Here is a 27,763-nt window from a genome sequence, read left to right on the forward strand (position 1 = left end):
CTCACTTTTATAGGAGTCTGAAATAAAACATGGAATTATATATGAGTGCAGTTTTAACAATCAAGATTTGCAGAACAGAGTCAATGATCAAAACTTGCCATAGATCAATATGTACACGCATTACATTACATCAGGCCTGGCAAAATGTATTATCAACTCACCAGAAAAATCTATTGTCAGTGGTGCGTTCTTGCATGCTACGGTGAGCATTAAGACTAAGATCTAAACTGACCCCAGTAGCAGACCATGCAAAATAAAAATTTCCTGAGTTCAAAACTTTGCGCACTTCTGAAATACGATCTTCATCTGAAGGGTCACTTCGTAATGATATGAATTCAGTGGAAGTAACTCGAAAAACTTCAGATTCTTGAATCTTTCCCACAGACATACATCCTGTGACTAGAACCAGATAATGTAACAAAGTGTCTCCTGTAAAACCAGAAATATAGTTGAGTGATGAATTCTAATTACAAATATTTTAAAGATAACAAGGGAACTCATCAGTGATTTTCAGCCTTTTCCCCCCTGTCCTAAACCCAATTTGCCATTTCAATATAGCCAATGGTTACATCCACCAAGCTTAGTTCTATAGCTCTGGAAAATGTACTTACCGTATATATTCATTCATAAGCCGAATTTTTTTAGTACAAAAAGGGAAGCACCAGAGAAGGGGGTCGGCTTATGAACGGGTATAGAGAGGGAGAGGTGGGACACAGCCCCTCCCCCCAACAGAGGGAGCAAGGAGAGGCAGCACAGCCAGCAGAGACAGAAGGGAAGAGGTGGGGCCAGAGTCTCTCTGCTTCTGGCCACACTGCTCTCCCCCCAGCCTCTAGAGCAGCTGCAGCTTCGGGGCTGGCAGGCTGAAGCTGTGCCGCTCGGCTAGGGTTACCATATTTTAAGCCTCCAAAAGGAGGACACTCCACGGGGCCCGGCCGCCAGCCCGCCCCCAACTCCGCCCCTTCCCCTGCTTCCCACAAATATTTGATTCGCTGGAAGCCTGAAGCAGGTAAGGGGAGTGTGGGGGGAGGAGACGCGGCCCAGTCTGGACCCCCCCCGCGTCTCCAGCCTGGGTCAGCCCGCCCAGCACTGCCGGTCCAGCTCCCGAACCCCCGGCCCGGCCGGCCCCCGAGCCCCCATGTCCCGATTTCCCCCCGGACGGGGATTTGGAGCCCAAAAAGCTGGACATGTCCGGGAAAATCCGGACATATGGTAACCCTACGCTCGGCCTCACCCCGCAGAGCAGACTGTACCCGTGCCGCCCGGCCCAGTCCACTGGAACACGCTGCGGCTGCGCCACCAGGTCTGGCTTGCCGGAGCAGGCTGCGGCCATGCCGCCCAGCCTGCTGGAGCAGCTCCAGCCTGGCCAGAGACATCCTCCCCTGGCTCTTCCCAGATAAGGTGGGGAGTGTGGGGATCCTGGGCTAGGGGTGGGGGGTGGTCCCAGGGGTTACTCCCCTGACTCCCAGCTTCTCCCCCCCAAAAAAATTTCCCCATCAGTTGCTGTCCTGGCCCATCAGGGTAAGCCGCTGGCGTGCCGGGACACTTTGTTTACTTAGGTTTACCTCTGTGCCTGCAGACGCTCGAAGTAAACAAACCATCTCGGCCCGCCAGCGGCTTATCCTGATGGCCCAGGAGCCAAAGTTTGCTGACCTCTGAATTATAGGGTCAGCTTATGAACAGGTTATAAAATTTTTCCTGTTTTACTTATCCATCTTGGGGGGGTCGGCTTATAAACAAACCAGCTCATGATCGAGTATATACGGTACTCTTAATTTTTAACCAAGGCAATTCCTTTTGGTATTCTATTTTGCATGAATATTTTGACATAGCAATACGATAACTTTACAAGTCATAAAACAACTATATACTATATCTAGTTTTGGGTTAAGTATTAACTTTGTTCATTAAACAGTGAAAATCGAATTCAGAGGCAGTACAGTGAACCTTGCTGGGCAGGTGATATTGGAAGATATTGGTGTTCTCTTCTTGAACAAGTATACCATGCACCCCTAATTTGTGAGCTCTCAACTTCTCCTATGGAAGTCAAGGGATTGCAAACACGGGGAGTGTATTACTGAAAGCAAGAGGGGTGTGAAAGTGCAAGTTATTTGTGTTTACTCTTTGTTTCTAGTAATACAACATGCACAGTACAAAAACTAAAGAAAGCATAATCCTTGTCCTGAAGATCTTACAGGGACAGAGAGGCTCTCTCCAATTAATAAATCACTTTTTTTCATTTTTTTTTAAACTCACCCAGATTTAACCTTAATACACCTAAAAGTCCATATGCATCCATTACTTTGGAGTATGTGCTCTTGATTGCCTCTTTCTCTGCAGATGCTATAAAAAAAAAAAAAAAAAAAAAAAAAAGAAAGTCACTATTCTAAAAAAAACCCTTTTGACTTAACAGTGTAGTTCTGAAAATAGTTCCATTCTGAACTGGAAATTTAAGAAAATACAACAATAATGCTTAAGGTATCTGAAGCTCTTAGAAAGTTACAACATTCATTCAATTATGTCACTATTCCTAAGGACTCCTAGCAGCATTAGTGACATTTTAAAATAGCAGCCGCTCTGTCTTCTGGGGATTACAATAGATTTTACTTGTGTTGCTATGTGAAGATGAACAACATGCCTCCTATCTTTGCTAAGCTTTAGCAAGTCAGTGCTTAAAATAGTGAACACTGCCAAATTTTAAGACTTACTTATAGAAAAGTCAACCTTGAACCAAGACACAAAAGGGGGAAAAAAATAGAAAGAGTGAAGAACTACAGTCTTTCAGTTACTGCTGTTACTCAAATACCAGACCAAAGCACCCGTTCCCATCCTATCACCTAGAGAAATTGCTTCTGTTTTCTGATGACCTAAAATGGAAAAAGCAGGAAGAAACAGAACTAGCACCAGTGGCAGAAAAAACAGGCCAGTAGACTCAAGACAACGAATTTCTTCAAAAATACACCACCGTCACTTCGCTGCCATCGAAGCAGCAGTCACACCCTGAAGAAGTTTCAAACCCACTCAACTGCATAATCATAGACTTACAGAAACAAAGGGGTGGAAGGGTCCTTGAGAAGTCATCTAGTCCAGCCCCTTCCCTGCTCTCCCCCCACCTCGAGACAGGACAAAGTATACCTACACCATCTCGGACAGATGTCTAACCTGTTCTTTAGAAGTCTCCAATGACAGGGATTCCACAACCTCCCTTGATAAGCTATTCCAGTACTTAACTGTAGTTAGAAATTTTTTCCTAATTGTAGCCTGATTTAGGGTGTACTAATAATATTAATTTGGATAATATGGGAATTTGAATTATTAATTTTATTTTTTATCATCATCATCATCAACAACTAATAATAGTATGGGTTTTAGGCTTGTTAATTTGTTTGATTAGAAGAGAAAAGTTTTTGTTCTAAATTAGGCTTTACAGAATTTACAAAGGACCCTCTGGGGTATGACAGGAAGCTTACACTGACACAGATATAGCCTTAAAGACTTTTATTAAAATTAATAATAGTAAGTAAATGGTAAAATATTTAGTTACAAAGTTACAACTGCACTACGGCTATTAAAAGATGTATATGCTAATATAGTATTATATGCAACAAAGCTTTGGTTAATATACTTACACCCTTTTTTGATAACCTGGTGGTAAGAGAGACAGGACCAGCCTTGCAGCTTAGGTTTTTTAATTTTGAGTGAGGGATGCAGTGCTTAGAAAAATTTAATGCTAAGAGCTATTAAAACTAAATTAGGGTTTACTTGACTAACAAACTTAAAATTAAAACCTAATAAACAAAACTTAGGGAAACCAAGCTTAGCCTAGTTTTTTTGAAACTTAAAGTTTAAGAAGAAGTATAGCCTACTAATACTAGTAGTAGTTGTAAATAGATAGACTAGATAGAGAGATAGAGTAGAAATAGAATGTAAGTGAGAATGATAGAGCGGAGTGCTTTAGCGAAGTGGGTTACCTTTTTTATAGGGCACAAATGACTTTTTTTTTTAAATGCCCAAATTTTATTTCTTACCCACAAAATGTTAGGGTACGCTTACTTTTTAATTTAGTATGTATGTGTGTATTGATGACATCTTATGTGCGAAGATAAGTTTTTTTGTGGAGTACCTGTTAAGTTAGTGGATACAACATTGAAAAAACCCCATGCCATTCTTTATTGTTTATTGGTTTAGATAAAAGGTTATAGACATAGGCGTGGCTACTTATTTATTTAGGTAACAAGCTATAGATTAACTTTGCTTTTTGAGTAAAAGGTTTTAATATAAATATGCTAACTTTGCCTTAGCTTAACACACAGGATATGGCCTGTAGGTTCTTGCATTACAGCCAAACTTACTTTATAAATATAAATTTATAAACCTATTACAATAAACCAAATACTTAAACAATAAGAAAAGATATATATATGCAAGCAAGCAGGTTAGTTCTATAGGCTACAAGCTCCCGTTTGATGGGGTGGTTTGCACCAATGAACCCCGTCACACAGGTAGGATGTAGGTGGTTAAGTATTTGTGGGGACAGCTTTAACGCCATTTTTATAAAGATGATAGGCTGGGTTAGACTGAATAATAGTATTTTTTTTTTTTGTAGTTTGCACAGAACAGTGTTTGTTTTAAACACGTTACACCTACAGATGTACTGAGGCTTTTTTTTTTTTAGAGCCACGTTTGTGGCACTTTTTAAGTTTGAGTTGCAATGTGACAGTCCACCAGGGGAGGTGCATTAATGCATTTTTTATAGATGGATGTTTTTGGAGGTGACCTATAGAACAGACAGCAGTCAATTGCCTGTACACATTTTTGTTTGGATTAAATACTGGTAACAAGACCGTACATGAGACATACAAAGATTGTGCCATTATACAATTTTTTTTTTAAAGAAAACAACTGTTTTGGTTGGGGTGAGGTGTTACAGATTTTATTTTTTTATAGTACCCACTGACAAATGCTGGCATGAATTTAAACATGTGGATTGGGTTGTTTTTTTAAGCTTTTGAAAACACTTGGGACAGTACCAACTTAATAGTTGCTTATTTTTAATTACGTTAGGAACCTTTTTTAATTTTAAGTATTGTAATGCATTAGTGATTGCATTAACGACATATTTTTCATATGCAGAGCATATTTTTTTAATGTTGATTTTTGTGCTTATTGTTTAAAATGATTAGCTGATTAATTTTACATTGGGTATTATTAAACAGTTGGTTATGTTATGCATATTATAAACAGTAAATTGCTTTTTTTGTGTATAAGTTTTGGGTTGAGTATAATAGTTTGGTTTTTTTGTGTTAGTATGTTTTGTTTTACGTGCTCAGGCAATTGAGCACGACCATGTTGTTTGGTTTTATGGGACTGTAACAGTTTAGTTTTAAATTTGTGATTTTGGGATAGTTTTACCCTTAGAGCAACAATAAGGTAGTAAATTAGAAATATTAATGTTTATTTTATGGTTGCAATTTGCTGGGCTTTAGTTGTTGCGATTTTGTTGGATGCTGTTTACTTACTTTTTGAGGAGGAGATTGCGGATTAGTATGATAGATTTTGTTTTTATTGCACATGCCTTTTGTTATTTTAATTTTATACTGCTGAACTGAGTTTATCGGTGATTCGGAAAGATTCGATTTATTGCTTACACTGCCCATGTTTCGGTGATTTATACAACAACATTACTTGTTTTTAAACTTAGGGATTTATTAATTATTATTATTATTATTATTAGGGTTTTTTTAAGTAAGCCTTTGCCTTTTGTTTGGATTTTTTTAATTTGGCTGTTACCTGCAAGTGGATTTGATTTAAATGTTTTTGCAGATTTTGCAGGTAGGTATTTATTTTTATTTTTTTTAAATTGACTGCCACTAGTGTGCCAAATTAAATGTTTTGGTAATTGCATTGGTTGGCCTGTTATTTCTTTATAGGGTATTTTATTAGTAGATGCAGCCGGTGTTGCTTTTAATGCCATTAAAATTAGAGGCATGAGAGTGTTTTAGTGATGTTTATTGGCATTAACTAGTTTTTTTTAACATTAGTTTTATTGTTTGATTGGTTTATTTTACCATTTTTAATGACTGTGGTTTGTACGGGATGTGTAGTTTTTGCGGGACTTTTATTAATTTAAGATAGCTCCTAAAGAACTCTTCAATTAAATGTGATTTTTGGTTTGATTTTACCTTTGCAGGGATTTTTTATTGAGAGAAGACTTGCTTTATTAAGACCTTGGCGGTGGCTTTTGCAGTATTGGCCTTAAGAGGAAATGTCTTTACCCACTTTGAAAAAGGATTGACCACTAATAGGTATTGGTTACCTCTTTGAGTTCTTGGCAAAGGACCTACAAAGTTAATCTGCAAAGTCATTTAAGGACCTTTATACACCTGAGATTTTAATGGCGCATATTTTTTGTACAAAGGATTTACTGTTAGCGACCCTTTTTTTTTGGTTTTGGAAATCTTTAAGATTACTTTTACTATGTTTTTATTTGATTTTTGCATTTTTATTAAATTTGGTATGAGGTTTACCTTGATGGTAATGACTAGAACCAACAACAAAGAAATGATACCTATTAACAGAAACTGTTTTTTGGATTAATGGTTGGAAAGGCTTTTGTTCTTTGTTTTTTTTTTAGATTTAATTGATTAAGATTGGGACACATATGTGGCTTCCCTTGGTATAGTAGGGGAGTTGGTAACAAAGATGGTGTTTTAATAGGTTTCACTGCAATATTGTTTGTTTTTGCAGCAGTAATGCCCCGTGGGCTAGGCGAGCATTTGAGACTTGCCCATTTTTTACCCTATTGGACAGTAAGACCTGAAAGGGAGTGTGCGAGCAGTGTAATATGATTGGACTGAGGCCAATTAGAAAAGTGTTGTATGGCCCAACTGGTTGCCAATAGGTACTTTTTATAATTGTTATACTTAAGTTTAATTGATGACATTAAACTTGAGGCACAGGCCACAGGTTTGATTTTTTTTTATGCCATTTTTGTGAAGCCACAGCCGCTAACGCATTAATACTTACCACTAACTTTAGATAATACAGTCAAACCTTGCAATAACGCGCCCCGCGATAACGCGAATTCAGATATAACGCGATCATAAGTTGGCTCCCCTTTAAGGCTACAATACTGTTCACATTTTGCCGGAATACTTTTTTTTACAACATCTATAAATAAACCGCGTTCTTCCGGTCTTATAGGATAAAGTGACTCGTGGCCATTGCAGGCCCATTGCACTTAGTTCTCGGGTTGTACATGTGTATGGTGTTTACCTATAAATTTGTTATTAATTTCCTATATTTTTAAAAATATTTTACCGTTATGGATACGCCAGTTCACAAACACAAGTCGTTTTCTGCCCAAGAGAAACTGTATGCCCTGGATCAACTAAAGAAGGGCAAACAACAAACTCAGCTTGCTAGAGATCTAGGAATTCGCGAATCCACTCTGCGAGGGTGGAAAAAAGAAGAAAAGCTCCGAAGCCTACCCTGCATTCTTGAAGAGGAAACTGGTTTACAGCGTAAAAAGGTCAAGTTTGCTAATGACGAAAGCCTAGATTCAGCCTTGTATCAATGGTTTGTCCAGGCTCACTCAGAAGAAGTTCCCATTTCTGGCCCTATTCTGAAAGCTCAAGCAGAGAAATTTGATCACCTTATCAATGGAAATGAATCCAAATTTAAGTCGAGTAATGTCTGGCTAGACACTATAAGCCAAGTTCTTTTGTCTGGGGAAATCCGCTCAGCTGATAAAGAGGCTGCCAATTCCAACCCAATTGAGCTTAAAAAGTTGCTGGAGGAAAGTTGCTACACAGCTGATCAAGTTTACAACTGCGACAAGACTGATTTATGCTCTAAAATGTTACCCAATCGCACCTTTGCAATCAGGACTGATGGTCACAAACGAGAAGGCTTTAAGCAGAGGAAGGACCGAGTCACTCTCTTGTTTTGCGTCAACAAGTCTGGCAGCCACCAAGTCAGACCTCTGATGATCAGAAAAGCGAGGTCTCCCAGATGTTTTCATCATGTTAATATGAAGGCCATTCCCTTTGAATACACCAACAGCAAGAATGCATGGATAATAGCTCCATATTTAAAGACTGGTTCCATAAAACTTTTGTGCCAGCCATTCGGGCTCATTTGTGAAAACTCAAGCAGGAGGAAAAAGCTATCCTCCTGCTGGATAATTGCCCTACCCACCCCTCAGCGGAAAATCTTGTCAGTCGTGACGGCAAGATTAAAGTCTCTTATCTCTCTTAGATATTAAAGTATCTAAGAATACTACTTCAGAAATCCAGCTACTGGACCAAGGCATCATATCGGTATTTAAGCAAAACTATCGTCGCGAAATGATCAAGCGGACGGTAGCGGAAAACAACTACTCCGTCGACACATCACTAGCATCACTCAACTTGAAAAAAGTCTGTCACCTCGGCGGGAAAGCCTGGGATGCTATCTCTGCACGTTGCATTGAACAATGCTGGATAAAGGGTCTTGGTCCAGCTTTTCCACCATTTACACACAATGTGTAATGACGAGCCTGAATTTACAAGATTCATTGAAGATGACGTGTGTTTAGCCAAAGAAGCACTCAGAGAATATGAGTACAGTCATCATGATATCAACTGGTTTTCAGAAGATGACATCTGCCCCATATATGAACAGATGACGACAATGTTGCAAATGTCAGTGGGAAGAATGAAGCTGCACCACTAGAGCCCGAAACCAGTGGCGCTAATGACAACAACGACGGCACCTCAACTCCCCCACCAAAAGTGTCCGAGGCAGTAAAGCACCTAGAAGCCAGTTTGCGGTGGCTGGAAACTCAAGACGTGGACAGCGTCAAAATCCTCCAACTCAGAAGCATACTTGACTTTACTAGAAGCCAACAGTCCGCGACAAATAAGCAAACCACACTAGATAGCTTTTTTAAGAAGTGATGAAATTTAAAATTATGGAGTCATGCAACCAGATTGACTTTGCACTCTGCGCAATGATTAGTATAGTCGATTTCACATTTCTTTTATGTACATGTAATTAAATTACTACTTTTCTGTTTAAAACACGCTGGGATAACTGTTTTTTTTTTTTTTTTTTTTTACAAGATTAAACTGACCGGCTTGAAATGGTAAATTTTCATAACCCTGGTATAAAGCGACCCCGCATTTAGCACGATCGAATTTTTTGGACCCCAATTATTGCGTTATAGCAGGGTTTCACTGTAGGGTATTTTAGGATTTGGAGTGATTAACAATGGCCTGTTTTAGCTGGGATACTGCTTTTGTGTGTTGCTTAGTAAATTTTATTGGATACTTTTTTTTTTTTTTTTTTAAAAGCGAACTACAAGCTACGAGCAGACATTTAACAGCTTTTTTTTTTTTAAACCAGTTTAGCTTTTTTTGTGCTTTGTTTTTACATTAAATACATTACTTACAAAACCCCCTGGGTTACAATACTTAGAGATTATTTTATCAACAGCTATTTTTTAGCTGTTCTAAACCTTTTTTATGTTTTTGAATGCATTTTTTGGCAACGTTTTTTAAAACCATACTGCTGGTAACTTTAACAGACTTTACTTTTGCCCTTACTTTACTTACCTTAACATGTAACATAGAACTTATTGAATTTTAACAGTTTACTAGCTTATGTAATAAAACTATAATGAACCCTTTGCTGTTTTACTTTCAGAGGGGTAGCCGTGTTAGTCTGAATCTGTAAAAAGCAACAGAGGGTCCTGTGGCACCTTTAAGACTAACAGAAGTATTGGGAGCATAAGCTTTCGTGGGTAAGAACGGAAGTGAGGTTCTGTTAGTCTTAAAGGTGCCACAGGACCCTCTGTTGCTGTTTTACTTTGTAACTGAAAACGTTTCTTTACAGAAACAACAGGAAACAATACCCCAAACCAGTTTTACACCTAGTTTAATACGTTTTAAGTAAATGATAGAGGGGTGGAGGAGCGTTTTCTTCCCCCCCACCCCCCGATGGCTTGTAGCTGATCGAGAGGTTTTTTTTTTTTCTTTTTTTCTTTTTTTTTTTTGTGGTTGGGACCTGCCAAACAGCTGGGGAGCGGAGGCAGATGGATTAGAGGTGTAGCCTTGGAGAGTTGTGGGGACTGAAGAACTGTACAAGTTCTGAGTTATTGCGGCCTTTTGGCGGCAATTAATACATAGATTTATTAACTTCCCCGCCACCACTTGGTGTGGGTTATTGGGCCCAATGCTACTGCTTATATTTTATTGGTACCATTCGTTACAACTTCCACCTCCAGCAAAGCCCCTTAAATGCGCGTATCACATTAAATAGCAAACACTGTTACTTTATCTTGCAAGATTAAATTTTAGACCTTATGAGTAAAACTTTAAGCTAAACCACAATACAGAAGAGGAAATACTGGGCTTTCTGCCAAGCCGCAGCCACAGGAAATTAGGTTTTTGCGTTCTTAAGAGTGAATAAAACACGCAATCTTGCTCTTCAACTCTCTGTAGCTTTAACTTTTTACTTATGTTTTAGGTGAGATTCTCAGGGGTTTAAGGATGCGTGGAATCCCTGAAAATTTCTGTCATACACTTTTTGAGACTCGTAGCTGACTTGCCAGTCTCTAGACCGATTTAGGATGTACTAATATTAATGTGGATAATACGGGAATTTCATTTATTAAGTTAATTTTATTTTTTTTAATTAATAATATTAATAATAATGATCATATTAATAGCATGGGTTTTAGGCTTGCCAATTTGTTTGATTAGAAGATAAAAGTTTTTGTCCCGAATTAGGCTTCACAGAATTTACAAATATAAATTTATAAACCTATTACAATAAACCAAATACTTAAACTATATATTATATATATGCAAGCAAGTAGGTTAGTTCTATAGGCTTCATAATAGGTAAACTAAACCTCCCATGCTGCAGATTAAGCTGATTACTTCTTGTCCTGCCTTCAGTGGATATGGAGAATAATTCATCACTGTCCTCTTTATAACATCCCTTAACATATTTGAAGATTTACCGCACCGCCTCGTTGTTCTTTTTTCAAGACTAAACATACCCAGTTTTTTTAACTTTTCCTCATAGGTCAGGTTTTCTAAACCTTTTATCATTTCTGTTGCTCTCCTCTGGACTCTCTCCAATTTGACCACACCTTTCTTAAAGTGTGGTGCCCAAAATTGGACAATACTCCAGCTCAGGCTTTACCAGCACCAAGTAGAGTAGAACAATTACCTCCCGTGTCTTACATAATGACACTCCTGTTAATACACCCCAGAATATTACCTTTTTTGCAACTGCTTCAAATTGCTGACTTGGTCAATTTGTGATCCACTATCACCCTCAGATTCTTTTCAGCTAGACTGCTGCCTAACCAGTTATTCCTGATTTTGTATTTGTGCATTTGATTTTTTCTTCCCAAGGGTAGTACTTTGCACTTGTCTTTACTGAATTTCATCTTGTTGATTTCAGATTTATCAAGGTTGTTTTGAATTTTAATCTTGTGCTCCGAAGTGTTTGCAACCCCCTCCCAGTTTTGTGTCATTCGCAGGTTACATAAACGTACTTTCAACACCACTAAACAGATCATTAACAAAAAAGTTGACTAATACCAAATCCAGGACCCCATTAGACATTTCCTCCCAGTTTGACAGCAAGCCATTGATAACTACACTTTGAGTATGGTCTTTCACCCAGTTATGCACCCACTTTATAGTAAAGTAATCTAAACCACATTTTCCTAGATTGTTTAGGAGAATGTCATGTGGGACTGTGTCAAATTAAAATCTTACTAAATCAAGATACATCATATCTACTGCTTCCCCCCCATCCACTAGGTAAGTAACCCTGTCAAACAAGGAAATTAATTTGGTTTGGCATTATTTGTTCTTGACAAATCCATGCTGGTTATTACTTATTACCCTATTATCCACTAGTTACTTACAAACTGATTGTTTAATAATTTGTTCCAGTATCATTCCAAGTACCAACCAGGACTGAATGGTCTATAATTCCCCAAGTCCTCATTGTTCTGCTTTTTAAAGCTAGGTACTAGGTTCGCCCTTCTCCAGTTCTCTGGAACCTTACCTTGCCATGGGTTCTCTACCATACCTGCTAACAGTTCCAAGATTGCTTCAGCTAGTTCCTTAAGTACCTAGGGTGATTGCTACAGGGCCCTGACTTGAATTCATATAACTTTAACCTGTTCTTTCCCTGTGCTGGCCTGTGTTCCTTCCCCCTTGTTAATATTAATTGTGTTAAGCATCTGGTCACAATTAACCTTTTTAGTGAAGACTGAAGCAAAAAGGACATTAAACACCTCAGCCTTTTTGAGATTTGTTGTTGTTAGCGCTCCTTTTCCCATTAAGTAGTGGACCTACACCTTCATTAATTTTTCCTCTTGCTCCTAATGTATTTACAGAACCTCTTATTGCTTTTTTATGTCCCTTGCTAGGTGTAACTCATTCTCTGTTAGCTTTTCTGATTTGGTCCCTACATGCTTGCGCTATTCTTTTGTACTCCTCCTTAGCAATTTGTCTATATTTCCAATTTTTGTGGGATTCCCTTTTGATCTTCCCGCCATTAAAGAGCTTCAGGTAGAGCCATATTGGCCTGTTACTATTCCTCCTATCTTTCCTATGAATCAGGATAGTTTGCTGTGGTACCTTTAATATGGTCTTTTTGAGAAACTGCTAGCTGTCCTGAACTACTTTTTCCCTTAGATTTTCTTCCATTGAATCTTACCTACCAGTTCTCTGAGCTTCTTAAAGTCTGCCTTTTTAAAAAAAAAAAGTTTGTCTTTATTTTGCTGCTCTCACACTTTCCTTTCCTTAGAATCATGAAATCCATCATTTTCATCCAAATTGCATCCTACGTTCAATTTTGCAACCAATTCCTCCCTGGTTAGTCAGAATCAAGTGTAAAATGACCGGCCCCCTGGTTATTCTTCTACCTTCTGATACAAGTTTCAGAGTGGTAGCCGTGTTAGTCTGTATCAGCAAAAACAACGAGGAGTCCTTGTGGCACCTTAGAGACTAACGAATTTATTTGGGCATAAGCTTTGCCACCAGGACTCCTTGCTGTTTCTTCTGATACAAAAAGTTGTCCCCAATACATTCTTTGAATGTATTGGAGACTGTGTTTTGCGGTATTACCTAACCAACTAGGGTGACCAGATAGCAAGTGTAAAAAAATCAGGACAGGGATGGGGAGTAATAGGTGCCTATATAAGAAAAAGCCCCCAAAATTGGGACTGTCCCTATAAAATCAGGACTTCTGGTCACCCTATAAACCAACAGATGTCTGGGTAGTTAAGAGACCTGGTAGTGATGGGTGACTCTTATTTGGGATATTTCTATTATTTGTTTTAGAAATGCCTCATCCACCTCCTTCTCCTGATTTGGTGGGTTATAGTAGACCCTTACCATCATGCCACCTCTGTTTTCCACCCTCATCTGGCTTTCATCTTCACCCAGAGACTTTCAACTGGTTTGCCTCACCTCCTTCTAGACTTTTAAACAAGTTTATATTATTCTACAGACTGTATGGACTACCCCAAACTGAAGGGACATAAGTAGGAAATAGCTCAGGGCAGTAAACTTCGACTCTGCTGGAAGAACCCTGCCGTAGTTGCTCCACACAGGGTCTTGGGCTGGGCCGCATTAGAGAGCGAGGGCCAGGGTCTCCTTACCACTTCCCCTTAAGAGCTGAAGCCCAGATGCAAGTGGACACCAGAAGATTCCTGGCCAAAGATCAGGAACCACAACCACCTGGTCAGGGAACCAAGGGGCTGGATATCATGTGTGCTACGCAATAGGCCACTGGGCCCACAGAACAGCCTACAGCAACTCCTCACTTAAAGTCGTCCCAGCTAACATTGTTTCGTTGCTGATCAATTAGGGAACATGCTTAAAGTTGCACAATGCTCCCACATAACGTTGTTTCGCAGCCGCCTGTTTTGTCCACTGCTTGCAGAAAGAGCTGCCCTTTGGAGCTAGCTGGTGGGGGCTTAGAATCAGGGTGGACCGGCAGCCCCCATCAGCTCCCCGCTCCCCTAAGTTACCTGTGCAGCAGCCACCCAGCAGGCTGTCAATTGCCGGCAGTTCAGATGTCCCTCCCCCCACTGCTGTGTGCTGCTCCTGCCCTCTGCCTTGGAGCTGCTCCCAGGAGCCTCCTGCTTGCTGTGCGAGGGAGGGAAGGAGAAGAAGGGGGCTAATGTCAGGGTGTCCTCCTCCCCCCTGCTACTGCCCTCACTTACCCCATTTCCATAGAGCGGGGGAGGGTGGGGACACAACAGGGCTCAGGACGGAGGGAGCATGCTGGCAGCAGGGGCTGTCTCAACTTGCTCAACTTAGAGTGGAGTCAGCGTAAAGGGGCAATACGCATCTCTCTCTCTCTCTCACACACACAGGGTGCGTGTCTGTCTGCTATGCTGTCTCCCCTCCCTCCATTTGTGCTGCTTTGTAGATTGTGAGGCTACATTAACAACATGTTAACCCTTGAGGGCTCAGCTGTTCTAGTTCATTGTTTAGCAGTAAGGCATTCCCTGGTAAATATCCCACCCTCTGACTTCACCACCTCAACCAAGCTTCACAATCATCATTGCTGTGTACAGTATTAAATTGTTTAAAACATGATATATATATATTCATTCATTCTTTAGGGAGAGAGTGAATTTGTCTGGTGAAAAAAATATTTCCCTGGAACCTAAACCCCCCCCATTCACATTAACCTTAGGGGGAAATTGGATTTGCTTAACATCATTTTGCTTAAAGTCACATTTTTCAGGAACATAACTACAACATTAAGCTAGGAGTTACTATATTACAGTTTACAAATACACAACTTATTTCCATGCAATTTGTTGGGCGTAAAGAGTATGACACTGCACTCTATATGATTTTATGAAAATATGCTAATGAGTGTGAATATAATGTAACTGGAATATGCTTCATGCAAAAGGTCTCTTGTAAGGGATCATTACAAAGCTTATAATCTACTGAGTGTGGTCATCTTATTTGTATGTATGTATCATTCTTGTATCTGAAACTAGAAATATGAAATATAACTCCGAGGGCCTATTGTATTTATGCAAAGTGTGGGCCATTAATGGTGGTTTGGAATCTTGATGGCTCCCATTAACCAGGACAATTGACTGTAGATGGCTCTGTTTACTTGTAAGTCTTCCTGTATACCTGGGTGCTGGCAAGTGGGTAATGAAGTCTTACAGTGACATGTGATCATGTCACTTCAACTGGAATCCATCTTTAACCTGGTGCTTTTCCATTTAGAAGGCAGGACGGGAACCAAGAGAGGGACAAAGGATTCCCGCCTTGTGCAAAAGATATATATGGGGGTGGAACAGACCAAAGGAGGCTGCAGTCATTTGAAATCCTCTAGCTACCACCTAAGCTGGAACAAGTACTGTACCAGGGGAAAGGATTGTGCCCAAACTAGGAAGGCGTCTAGTCTGTGATAGAAGCTTATTGAAACATCTGAGGGTGAGATTTTAATCTGTTTTCAGTTTTCTTACTGTATTAGACTTAGACTTGCGTGTTTTATTTTATTTTGCTTGGTAATTCACTTTGTTCTTCTGTTATTACTGGGAACCACTTCAATCCTACTTTTTGTATTTAATCAAAATCACCCTTTATTAATTAACCCAGAGTATGTATTAATACCTGAGGGGGGGCAAACAGCTGTGCATACCTCTCTATCAGTGTCACAGAGGGCGAACAATTTATGAGTTTACCCTGTAAAAGCTTTATATAGGGTAAAATAGATTTATTTCGGGTTTGGAGCCCATTGGGAGTTGGGTATCATAGAATAACAGGGTTGGAAGGGACCTCAGGAGGTCATCTAGTCCAACCCCCTGCTCAAAGTAGGACCAGTTCCCAACTAAATCATCCCAGCCAGGGCTTTGTCAAGCCTGACCTTAAAAACCTCTAAGGAAGGAGATTCCACCACCTCCCGAGGTAACCCATTCCAGTGCTTCACCACCCTCCTAGTGAAAAAGTTTTTCCTAATATCCAACCTAAACCTCCCCCACTGCAACTTGAGACCATTACTCCTTGTTCTGTCATCTGGTACCACTGAGAACAGTCTAGATCCATCCCCTTTGAAACCCCCTTTCAGGTAGTTGAAAACAGCTATCAAATCCCCCCTCATTCTTCTCTTCTGCAGACTAAACAATCCCAGTTCCCTCAGCCTCGCCTCATAAGTCATGTGCTCCAGCCCCCTAATCATTTTTGTTGCCCTCTGCTGGACTCAAAATTGCAGGAAAAATATATTTATGTCACCCATAGCTTCGCAGTACACAGATTCCTCACCTGTATTACTTATTTAATTCATCCCTCAAAAGAAACATTTTTCTTCCTTTCTGAATAGTTCCACTCAAGTCTGAGGGGAAAATCCATTAATGCTAAGTATTTCTCTTCCTCTTGGCTGCATCTATAATTTAATCCCTCTAAACTGTAGCTACAAAATGAATCTGGATTAATGGAGCTGCCAGATAGATTTTGAATCTGAAGTTATTGTCTTTGAGTCATCCCTGTTTCATTAGGTCACTTGTCCCGATTAAATAATTTTAATAGTCTTGTTTGAGTCCTAATAATTTGAAATTATGTCTCAATTTAAGAAGAACTAACTCCATCTTTCTTCCTCATGTTTTGTACAATGTACAACACAGATCTGAGCCCTTCCCTCCAAAAATAAAACGGCATGATTAGTTACTTATAGGAGTTTTCTACTCTTCTTCCCTTCCTGATTAACAGAACATCTATTGGAAAAATAAAATTTCTACAAGTCATCTATAATTATTATCCTGGTTATGGTGCAAATGCTTTGTCAAAAAGAAGCATCTTGCAGCATAATATGAAGAGTATCAATTAGTCTGATATCTTCCAGATAATCATTCTACAGTTGACCCCCTTGACTGAGAATGTTTTATCTTTCAAGTGCTTTGTCCTGGGCTTTGCAAGCAGCTCTGTCCAAGGAAAGTGTAGCTGTCATGGCTAGTCATGAATAGAGATGGTCGCTAAAGTTGCTGGATCAAAATCTTTTGAAGCTTTGGAGGTGAGGATCTGGCCTTGAACTGAAAACAGAAGAGAAATAGAATCCAATTCCAGACCTAAACCTTCATTTTTTATTCTCTCTTTTGAAGCCTTCTTCTTACACATTTTGAGGAACTGCTGATGTGTGGGTATGTATGTATGTATGTATGTATGTATGTATATATATATATATATATATATATATATATATATATATATTTTTCCCCCAGAAATAGCAGCAATTGTGCTCTCTTTATCTTTGGGGGAAATTATGCAATGCACTACCACTCCAAATCTCCAATCACAAGGAAGGAATAAGCAAAAGCTCTCCATTCCAATCCAGAAGCCTCCAGATGTTACACACACAGTGCAAGCAAGGGAAACAGAAGAAAGAACAGTCTTTCATTGCAAGAGTGTCTGCAGAAAAAGCTTCCTAAATAGCTGGAAAGTGTAGCCGAAACAACTAGCAGGTGCAGCCAAATCAAAAGCACATTTAAATCCACTACAGCATCAACTCAAACTACAGAAAGCACACACTATACTTTTGCTGGGTGCTGAAGACAAAGTAACTTTTTGTAGAATTCATAGCAGGCATCACTGCAGAATAAATTGTAAGAAAAGTATTTTTCCTCATAATCCCAATTTATGATATATTAAACATATATACATGGTTGTGGCTTGGATTTAAAATGCACAGAAGTAGGAAATGCAGTTTTATGTTCTCCACAAGTCCATTAACAACCATAACTCTTGGGCATATGTAGTGTCAATGATACACTACACATTCAAATGAAATGTACTGAGTCTTAGAAGAAATTTACAAGCTCCAGTAATACCAGCCTCACAGTACACTGCATCTTCCAGGACACAGGTTTTGAAATTTGAACTTGGACCAGAAGAAAGGTATGCAAACCTACTGGACCCCCTTAAATGCCATCTTAACAGAAGCCTATCCCCCTCCCATTTGGAAAGGAAGAAAACCTTAAAAGACTCAGAAACTTTTCAGTTGGGCGCTCTATGCTAGCATTAAAATTTCATACACTGACTGCGTAATGTTCAGTGCAAGTTGTTTCTGCATTGAATGTGTGATTTAAGACAACACATTCAAATAAACAGTCGAGGGGAAAACGTAAAAGGGGAAACAGGTAATGGGAATGGTTTGGAACAGTTATTGTTGCACAACAAAAGGAATGCAGTTCAAGAGTCATATGTCTGAAGTGTTGAACTTATGTATTACTTGTAACAAGTTATTATCATTGAAAAATTAGAGAAAACATATTTCCTTTGTGCATTTAACAGTCCCGCGTGTCTAGTCAGTTTCATTTTCTAGGTCATTCATTACTATGAAGCTATCACACTCTCCTATACTGCTCTGCAGGGAGCCCAAAACATGCTCTCTAAGGTTCCCCAAGATGGGTTCTCAACCTTTTTATTTCTGAGGCCCTACCCCCAACATATTATTAAAACTCCAGAGCTGTGGACCCCTGGTTGAGAGCTGCTGCTCTAAGACAGTGCTTTAAACCTTTTTCCATTTGGGAACCCCTACAAAATTTCAGAAGGAGGTGCAGACACTTTGGAAATCTTAGACAGTCTGCAGACCCCCAGAGGTCTGTGAACCACAGGTTGAAAACCATTGCTCTCAGAACTTTAGCAGTAAATGTCAGCATATCTACAGCTCCTGCATTCAGAGTTTTGTTGGAAGCTGCTATATAATTATATCCCATTTAGTAAACAAAAGCACCTATACATTTCAATTTTTTAAAGTAAGAGTTCTCATGAAATATTTATGCACTATAGAGAGAGCAGCAGTTATCTGGTCAGGAAGATGACTTCCCTCCCAGCACCTCTATAGTGAATTAACAAGGGGAGTGAGTGGGAGGCTCTCTCCACTCTTCAGTTGCCTGCAATGAGCAAAAGAGGACTTTCTACCACTGTAGGGCTCTATGAAATCCACATTAACGAGAACACGGACTGAATTGTAGAATCAAAACAACAACATGGAATCCAGGCTCTTTCCAGCACTAGGACCGCAGTGACAGGTGAGCAGGGCAGGCTGCACAACTGAGCTACATGCAGTTGCTGGAGGTAAGAGACCAACATGCGCGGGGAGGAAGTTTCAGGGGGCTAGGGCCATGAGGCAATGTACATTTTCAGGGAGAAGGGCCAGCATCTGGGATTTAAGGGCAGTTTCTGAGAACTCAGTTCCTTGTGGTGTCAGTTTCACGTCAGGAGTTGCAGGTCCCAGGCAGAACCTAGCTACACAACAAAACATTGATCAGCACAACAAGCAACCACCTCTCATCCCTCACCAGAACTGTGTGAACAGTGGTTGGTGTTTCTGCGCAGCTCTCAACGTGAGCCCACCGGATCTTTACACTTACTGGAAGGTTATGAAGGGATGAGTGCCTAAAGGAGCAGAGCTTACCCTACCTTATGTCCTCTTCCCTGTCAGCTCTGTAGACACAGAGAGAAGCTCAGTAAATATAAAAATCTACTTACAGACAAGAGGGAATCACTTTCTGAGAAAAACACTAAAAGGCTAATCACATTGTACCACAATGGAGATGTCTGCCGGAGATGGCAAAAATAGTGACATTTTAAGTTTGTGAATTTATAATGCTACTCAGTAATAAAGTACTGATTTGATAGTTTGAAATTATTTAATCAAATCTTAAATTAATTTAAGCATTTCTTCAGCATATAGGAAGCTTGAAAGTATGGAGTTTAATTTAAAATGGCAACAAGGACTGCTGCAAGGATGAATTATTTTATGTTTAGTACATTTTATGTAATTATTCAAATATGAATACAGTTAAATTTGACACTGCAAGAGGCTGGTGCACAGTGGCCTCAACCACCTCTGCAGAATGCACAGAACCCTGCTGTAGTTATGGGCAATTTTAATCGTCACCACATGCAATGGGGCTAAGCAGCAAACAGCATGGCAGGCGAAGAACTGACACACTGGACGTCGGCAAATGATATACTCCTCCTTTTTGATGCAAAACAGTGCGTCACTTTCCCCTCTGCAAGATGGGGTAGACAACATTGCCCTGACCGGTCATTCATCTCTAAAGATGATACAGGCACACCAATACCTGTATCGCAGATGGTCTTCAGTGAATTCCAGAACAGCCAGCACAGACCAATACTGAACCATATTGGCATTCAAATCCCAGTTCTCTACTCAAATCCAGCACTGCGCTGGAACGTCAAAGAAGCAGACTGGGTCACTTTTACTATAACCGTGGACAACACAATCTCCAACAGTTCCCCAATACCAAAGACTTTTGACCGTTTTATTGCACTCAATCTCCACCACAAAGAACATCCCCCAGGGACTCAAATCATTGCAGCCCAGCAAGGAGTGTACAGAGCGCCAAAAGCTCTGTGACGTTCCCCCGGTGTTATCTGGACCAGAGATCTGCTAGGTCACTCCAATCCTCGACTCTGGAAGCCAGCCTTACCCCGCTCTGCTGTAAGAGCCCCCACTCCCAGGCTGTTCACACACAGCCTCTAGCACGTAAGCTGCTCCCAGCTACGTGAGTGGACACTCTTGGCCAGCTGCTGCTTGGATTGTGCAACCGAATGACACTAGCCAATCTCGCCGGTCCCAGACACAACCCCAGGAACCTCTGTCTTGCAGCGTCCAGTTATGACCGCTGGACGCTGCACGCTTATAAGAGTTTGTCAATTTAACAAAGAAATGGATATGTACCAGGCTTGTTATCCCAAGGGGAGTCTCTGACAGCTTCAAACCAAATGCACTGCTTCAGGTAGAATAAACAAACAAATTTATTAACTACAAAGATAGATTTTAAGTGATTATAAGTCAAAGCTCAACAAGTCAGATTTGGTCAAATAATAAAAGCAAAACGCATTCTAAGCTGATCTTAACAGTTTCAGTTTACAAACTTAAATGCTTCTCACCACAGACTGGCTGTCTGTGCTTCAGCCAGGCTCTCCCATTTGATCAGCTCTTCAGTCACTTGGTGGTGGTGTCTGTAGATCGATGTGGGAGAGAGCAAGAGAGAAAGAGAGAGCACGCGCGCATGGCAAATTTCTCTCCTTTTTATCATGTCTTTTCTTCCCTCTTGGCTTTGCCCCCCAACCCTCTTTCAGAGTCAGGTAAGCATTACCTCGTTGTAGTCCCAAACTGACTAAGGGAAGGGGGGTGACTCACTCGAGAGTCCAATAGATCCTTTGTTGCTGCCTAGGCCATGTCCTTTGTTCCTGTGAGGCTGGGCTTGTCCCATACATGGCCCTGATGAGGCGTGACCTGCCCCTCTGCTCCTGGAGAGTTTTTCCTGGGCCTCTGCTCCTGGAGAGTTTTTGCCTGCGCATGTTTTAAGCCATGAGGACACATTTTCAGTCTCATAACTATATACATAAAATTACAAACTATAACAACAATGCTCAGTGCATCATGAGCCTTCCAAAGACACTCAATATGACAAACTTTGCATTGGATACCACACAACCATATTATAGGGATGAACATGGGGGTACAGGGTGTTCCCCAGAGGTACAGAGCAACACAAACTCCTCCACAAATATGATGATTCTAGAGACCTAGAAATTTGAAAGGTCCTCCTGGCATCACTGGATCCAGCAAGGCAGAAACGGTGGCTTGAATGCGTAGGTCTAAACTTCACATACTTGAGCAGACATGCCTAGAACTTGCTGAGGCTGCAAATCCTCACATGCCACTAGGTTGCAGATGAAAGCCAATGCTCTCACTCCTAAAGTTTTGTGGACATCAAAACAGCCAGTGAACAAACAGTATCGCAGACAAGTCCAGCATTGACTTTAGCAGGAGACATCCACATGCCCTCCAGCATTCCAATGGTCTGGACCATTCACAGGTAAGAAGATTGATGCAAGAAATTGGGAAAAGCAGCAGGGAAAGATGGTGTCCATCCTGAGTCCACTGGCATGGAAATAGCTGATACAACTTTTCACCAACATCCTGAAGACCAGTGAAATCCCCGTGTGTGGAGAAAAGCCAAGCTTATTGCACTCCTAAAGTCTGGAAGACCTGCAGATCACCCTTCTAGTTACAGGTTAATCTCCCTCTTGAGGATCACCTACACGGTGATGTGATTAGATAGGATTCTAAACCAAATCAGGCCCAACTGGTTGCAAACCAACTCAAGCAGCAAGCTGGACCACACAGAAGTTGCGGTGACCAGGTCCTGGCCCTCACTATAAACATCAAAGCTATATACCAATGAAAACTCAAAGACCAGTACTGCTTTCATCCATCTGTCAGCAGGATATGACAGTCTGGAAGGGTCGTCTGCTACTGAAGCTGGCCAAAGAGATCCCCTGTGTGCAGATTTTCAGGCTGCTGAACACCTCAGTATACCCCTCAGAAGTCAAGCCAGTAAGATGCTCACTTTGAATAATGGGTTATCACAAGGCTCTGTACTTGCTCCAACACTCTTCAATGTATACATGAGCGATATGCCTGAAATGATAGCGCAGAAGTTTGTGTATTCTGATGATTTGGCATTCGCAATTCAGGCCCATAGCTTTAAAGAATTTGAAGTGACCCTTACATCTGACCTTAAGATCATGGAGGCAACTTGCAGCTGAGACCAAATGCGAGCAAATAGGTAGTCTCTTCTTTCTACCTTGACAACATCACACAAAATACTAACTGTTGAGTTTTGTGGTGAAACTGTGCATTATGACCCAAAGCAAACATATCTCAATGTCATTCTTAACCACACACTCACCTTTCATGACTACCGTTAAAAAGTAGCCTCTAAAGCAAAGACTCACAAACATTATTCAGAAGTTAGTGGGAACAAGCTGGGGATCAACTGCCCTTGTGCTACAAACATTGGCTTTGGTCCTGGCATACTCAGTTGCAGAGTACTGTGCACCGGCGTGGACGAGACGCTTCCATACCAAACTTGTGGATAGGCAGCCGAATCATCACGGGAACTCTACACCTCTACCATGGCTTTCAATTTAGCAAACATCAAATCTCCAGTTATCCATCAAGATATAGCCACAGCACAAGAACTTAAATGCACCAAAAACTACCCAGACCTTCCCATCTTGCAGATTATGGAGAACAACATACCCCAACAATGCCTGAAATCATGAAAACTTATGACCATCTCATGTCTATGGATGCGGCCTAGAAACGGCAAAGCATCTGGACCCCATCTACCATTCCAACCAAGCTTATTGTTAATGACCCAACAAGCCCTCCCGGTTTCAACCTGCCACGCAGACTTTGGACCACATTGAGCTTCACCTGAACAAACCATGGAAGATACAACTACTTGATGCACAAGTGTAAAATCAAAGACTCATTTTCATGCAACTGCGGTGAGAACATCCAAACCATCAAACACATCATAATTCAGCACCCCAAACATGGATTCAAAGGTGAATTGGATGATACCCACCACACCACAGAAGAGGCCTTGAAATGGCTTATAGACCTACAACTGCATCTATCAAATGTCACTCTGCAGATGCCAAATGCTCATGAGAGATTAAATGATTCAAAAACAATCAGTGAATATTTTCATGTGAAAATTACACTAATCATTTTATATAGTCTTCACTGAATATTTATAGAAGTGACTGCTATGTAAAAATACCTTTCTTCAAAAAATTTTTACTTACTGGTAATCTAAGATGTACTGCATATATGCATGTTTGTGATTTCTTAACAGGCCTCAGAAATGGAAATGGACAATATATTATTATAGAAAGTAACAAGACAAAACAATAATACAAACAAAACTGAAGATTAAGAAATGAAAACCATCAGAGATAACAAATAAATTTAGAAAACAGAAATGAGAAATATGGAATTTTTGTGAGGAAATACAGTTGATTAGTTGGAAAAATAACTGCATGGCACTCACAGAGGAAGAGGAATTTGTATTAAGATGAACAAAATATAACTAGGAGTAATGGAATTAAATAAATACAGGAAAAATGTAGGATAAAATGTCAGGCAACACAAACTTTGACAGTAAAGTCATTTAAACTGTAGAATTCTCTCTTAAGCAGGTAGAAAAACCTTGCCATTTTACTCATTTTAAAGTAGACTGAACACTAGTTACTGTGTAAAAGAGAATAATCTAACACCGGGAAAAGAACAGACTAAGTGATGTAACAAGTCATCTTCATCTTCTGTAAGTTAAGTAACAATAAATATAAATAAAAATATAGTTGATAGAATGCATTTTCATGTCAGTCAACTTTTCACATTGTACTTAATAAAACATATTGACTTACAGAGGACAGCCACAGCTCCAGACTCAAACAAGAGGCACTCTTCCTTATTTCTGGTTTCCACTATCACACTGAATGGAGGTGGATCCAGTTTGTGGTAGACCCGATATCCTTTGCTGAAAGCCATTTTTCCTTTATCAGAGGCAGCCCTGTCCAAAACAAGACTATGTTAGTGAAAGCTTCTGTACCTTCAGGGTTCTCACTGCAAAGCAGCCCCAATTCTTATCCTCACTCAGGTATTTTAAGAGAGTATCTAATTGGGGGTTGGGTGAAGACATGACATGTCATGAGGAAGACAGACAGAACCCACACAAGGGCTGAATGATTTAGGATAAAGCTCAGTTTGCTTAGAAAAATGTATTCAAGGGATATTTATAGACAAGCATTACAGTGAGTTGGTTTTTAGAACATACGCACTTAAATAAGCAACTTTTAAAAGAGCTCATTTGCAAATTTCACCAAGTTAAATAATGTTTGTGAAATAGTTTGTTAACAGATTATGATTTCTTGGATGAGAGAGAGTCATTGACAAACAGATCACACTGAGCAAAAAGAGTGACAGCTACCTAATGATGAAAGTAGGTGACTGGAAGCCCAGATAGAGCTAGGTAAAAATGGAACATATTAGTGACTCTGACCAAAGGGACACTGTCAATAGTTTAAGCCCAAAAGCTGTTTATTTTTACAAAACTTAGTAGTGACAGAAATGTTTTTGGTACTACTGTCCTTTTAATGGATACAGGTTTTTGTTGTGGTTTGTTTGGATTTAAACCTTCCTCTCAATCATTACAACACTAGGCTAGTGAAATTGACTAGAAACCAGAAGATAAGACTCCCTAAGGAGACTATAAATAAAAATGAACTCAGAGTCATTTGGCTAATTTTAATCACACAAAACAATAAAAACAAAAAGGATAGGGGGAAAAGTACAAAAGAGGAAAAGCAAGTAAAATAAAGAACACTATTATAGCAATCTAACGTGTTGTTAGTAACAAGGGCAAGGCCTTTTTAAAACATCTGGGTTACCTTTTATCCTAGCAATACGGCCTGAGCCTCTCCATTTCTCAATTCCCTTCTCTAGAAAGGGCCCGATATTTACCTGTCTCCTCACGGGGAGGGGGCGCAGCGGGCACAGAGCGCTCTGCCATGCTCGGATTATTCCCCGCCTAGGGCCAGACGCCGCAGAGGACGAACTGCAGCGCCGGAGCGGCGGGGAGGGGAAGGGCGAGACACGGGCGAGGTCACCCCGGGCGCGGCTCCCTCGGGGCTCCCTGGGATAATGCCCGGGGGCCGTGCGTGGTGAACAGCTCACGCGGGGGGGGGGGGGGGAAGGGCGCAGAAGCCCCCCCAAGGCAGGGACAAGCAAACCCGAGAGCTGGGAGACAAGCGGCCCTGCCCCTCCCCTGGGGACGGACAGACAAACCCAAACACCTCCCCCCCCCCCCAGACGGACGGACAGACCGACAGGCCGTGTGGGTGCCGCTGATTCTCAATGATCCACCATCTTGTGCAGCTGCTGCGGCGCCGCTTCCCTGAGCCCCGCGCCGGTCGCACCCGGTGCTGAGCAGAGCAGAGCAGCGCAGCCTCCCCCCTGCCCCGGGCCGCAGTGACACCGTCCCCGTCCCCCGCAGGCCCCGGCCCCTCACCGGCTACGCCGCCACCTCCAGGGGCGCCTCCTGCTACTGCAGCTGCTGCCGGCGACAGCGGCTACCTCACTTCCGCTCTGGTCCGACCATCTCTTCCGCATTGCGCCGCCCGGGGCCGGAAGTTGGGGGGGCGAGGAGGGAGAGCTGAGCTGCGCGTGGCGCTGGGTGCGCGAGGCAGTGAGACGGGGCCGTTGCTGTCACGTATATAAGCGCTCACGAGTGTCCAAGCGGAGCGGCGCGCGAGACCCCCGCATCCTTGCGAAGTGTGGCGCGTCCCACCCCTGCCTCGGCCGGGGGGTAGAGTGTCGGCGCCGCCCCATGGCTCGCGCTGGGACCCTCAGGGGGCCGGGGTGTCGCCGCGGGCCGACACGGGGGAGGGGAATATGAGTTAAATTTGTGTCTAAAATGAGCGACCATGCCGGGAACCCGCCCCCGCGGGCCGGCTGAGCCCCGAGGGGAGTGGGAGTGGGAGTGGTCGGGGCTGGGCGGTATTAGCCCAGCCTAGGGTTGGGGGTTGAGGCCTGCAGGGGCTGGGGAACCCGCCCGACCAAGAGGAGCCTAGTGCAGTGTTGCCAGCGCTTCTGATTGTGAAACCCCATCTCCTGGGATTGGGGAGAATCTGCTTTTCTTAAACAAACCACCATCAACTACGTGGCTGTCTAGTGTGTGTTGGGGGGTTGCTTGCTGTGTGCCCAGCTTGTTTTGTCTGTTTGAAGGACCAAGTGCTATGGCTGGCGGTTGGAAGCGGTGAGCTTGTAAACTAGGTTTGAAATCTAGAAGCCTCTGTTCATTGGCTGAGCCTTAGTCAGTGGTCGAGGCTGTCAGGAAGGCCTGGGCTTTATAAAGCCGTGAGCAAGCAACCAGGGGCGGCTAACAGGGAGTTTGGAAGGGGACAAGGTACACTTGCCATTCTTCAAACCAAACTATAATCAAAACTTCTTGTTTTAAACAAAAACCCTTTCATTAACCTAGGTAGCTGTGGGACAGAATGCAGGTAGAAGCCCAGCAGCAGAGTGAGGGCTAGCCTGTTCATTGCGCTCAGTGTAGCATGTATAATTACCTGCCCTATGGGTGGGTGGTGTATGTGTGCATTTGGTGCATGGAGCTCCTAGCCCTCAGAGACCACTTACGGGCTTTGGAGACCAGGGTGGCGGAACTGTAGGACCTAAGGGAAGCAGAGAGGTATGTTGATGAGGCTTTCTGGGACACTAGATTTGTCCCACCTCCGGTCAGACAGCCCCTGCACTGTTAAGGAGGATGAAAGGCTCAGGGAAGGAGAGTGGTCAACGGGAGCAGAGGGAAACCTTCCCATAGTTGGGACCCTCCTTCCAAATGATGTTGGGGTATCCTCTCACACTGAGGTTACCTCTCTGGGGAAGAGAACTCCAGTCATTAGGAAAAGGCAGGTGTTAGTAATGGGAGATTTGATCATTAGAAATGTAGATAGCTGGGTTTCTGATGACGGGGGGAACCATATGGTGACTTGTCTGCCTGGTGCGAAGGTTGCAGCTCTCTCGAGGCATCTAGATAGACTTATGTGTAGTGCTGGGGAGGAGCCGGTGGTTGTGGTACATGTAGGTACCAATGACATAGGGAAGGGTAGGAGAGATGTCCTGGAGGCCAAATTTAGGCTGCTAGGAAAGAGACTGAAATCCAGGATCTCTATGGTGGCATTCTCAGAAATGCTTCCAGTTCCACATGCAGGGCCAGGTAGGCAGGTAGAGCTTCAGACTCTCAATGCATAGTGAGATGATGGTGTAGAGAGGAGGGGTTTAGATTTATTAGGAACTGGAGAAACTTTTGAATGGGGGAGCCTAT

General features: G+C 41.8%; 1 protein-coding gene across 16 annotated transcripts in view; it reads right to left on the minus strand.

The window, feature by feature from the left end:
- SYNJ1 (synaptojanin 1) overlaps positions 1–26,014 on the minus strand; it is a 106,807-nt gene extending 80,793 nt beyond the window's left edge. For 11 of the 16 annotated variants that reach the window (XM_054048168.1, XM_054048214.1, XM_054048176.1 and 8 more), the window contains exons 1-4: positions 25,946–26,014; positions 24,303–24,448; positions 2,254–2,340; positions 162–429 (exon numbers count right to left, since the gene is read on the minus strand). In XM_054048168.1, the coding sequence (XP_053904143.1) occupies positions 162–429; positions 2,254–2,340; positions 24,303–24,426 (479 nt within the window). In that variant the 5' untranslated portion in view covers positions 24,427–24,448; positions 25,946–26,014. Of the gene's footprint in view, positions 1–161; positions 430–2,253; positions 2,341–24,302; positions 24,449–25,398; positions 25,462–25,760; positions 25,845–25,945 lie in introns of those variants that run through there. The other 5 variants (XM_054048232.1, XM_054048222.1, XM_054048155.1 and 2 more) reach the window with 4 other exon arrangements.
- Between the last annotated feature and the right edge of the window lie 1,749 nt (positions 26,015–27,763).

Source organism: Malaclemys terrapin, chromosome 1 (genome assembly GCF_027887155.1).
Source record: "Malaclemys terrapin pileata isolate rMalTer1 chromosome 1, rMalTer1.hap1, whole genome shotgun sequence".
NCBI lineage: Eukaryota > Metazoa > Chordata > Testudines > Emydidae > Malaclemys > Malaclemys terrapin.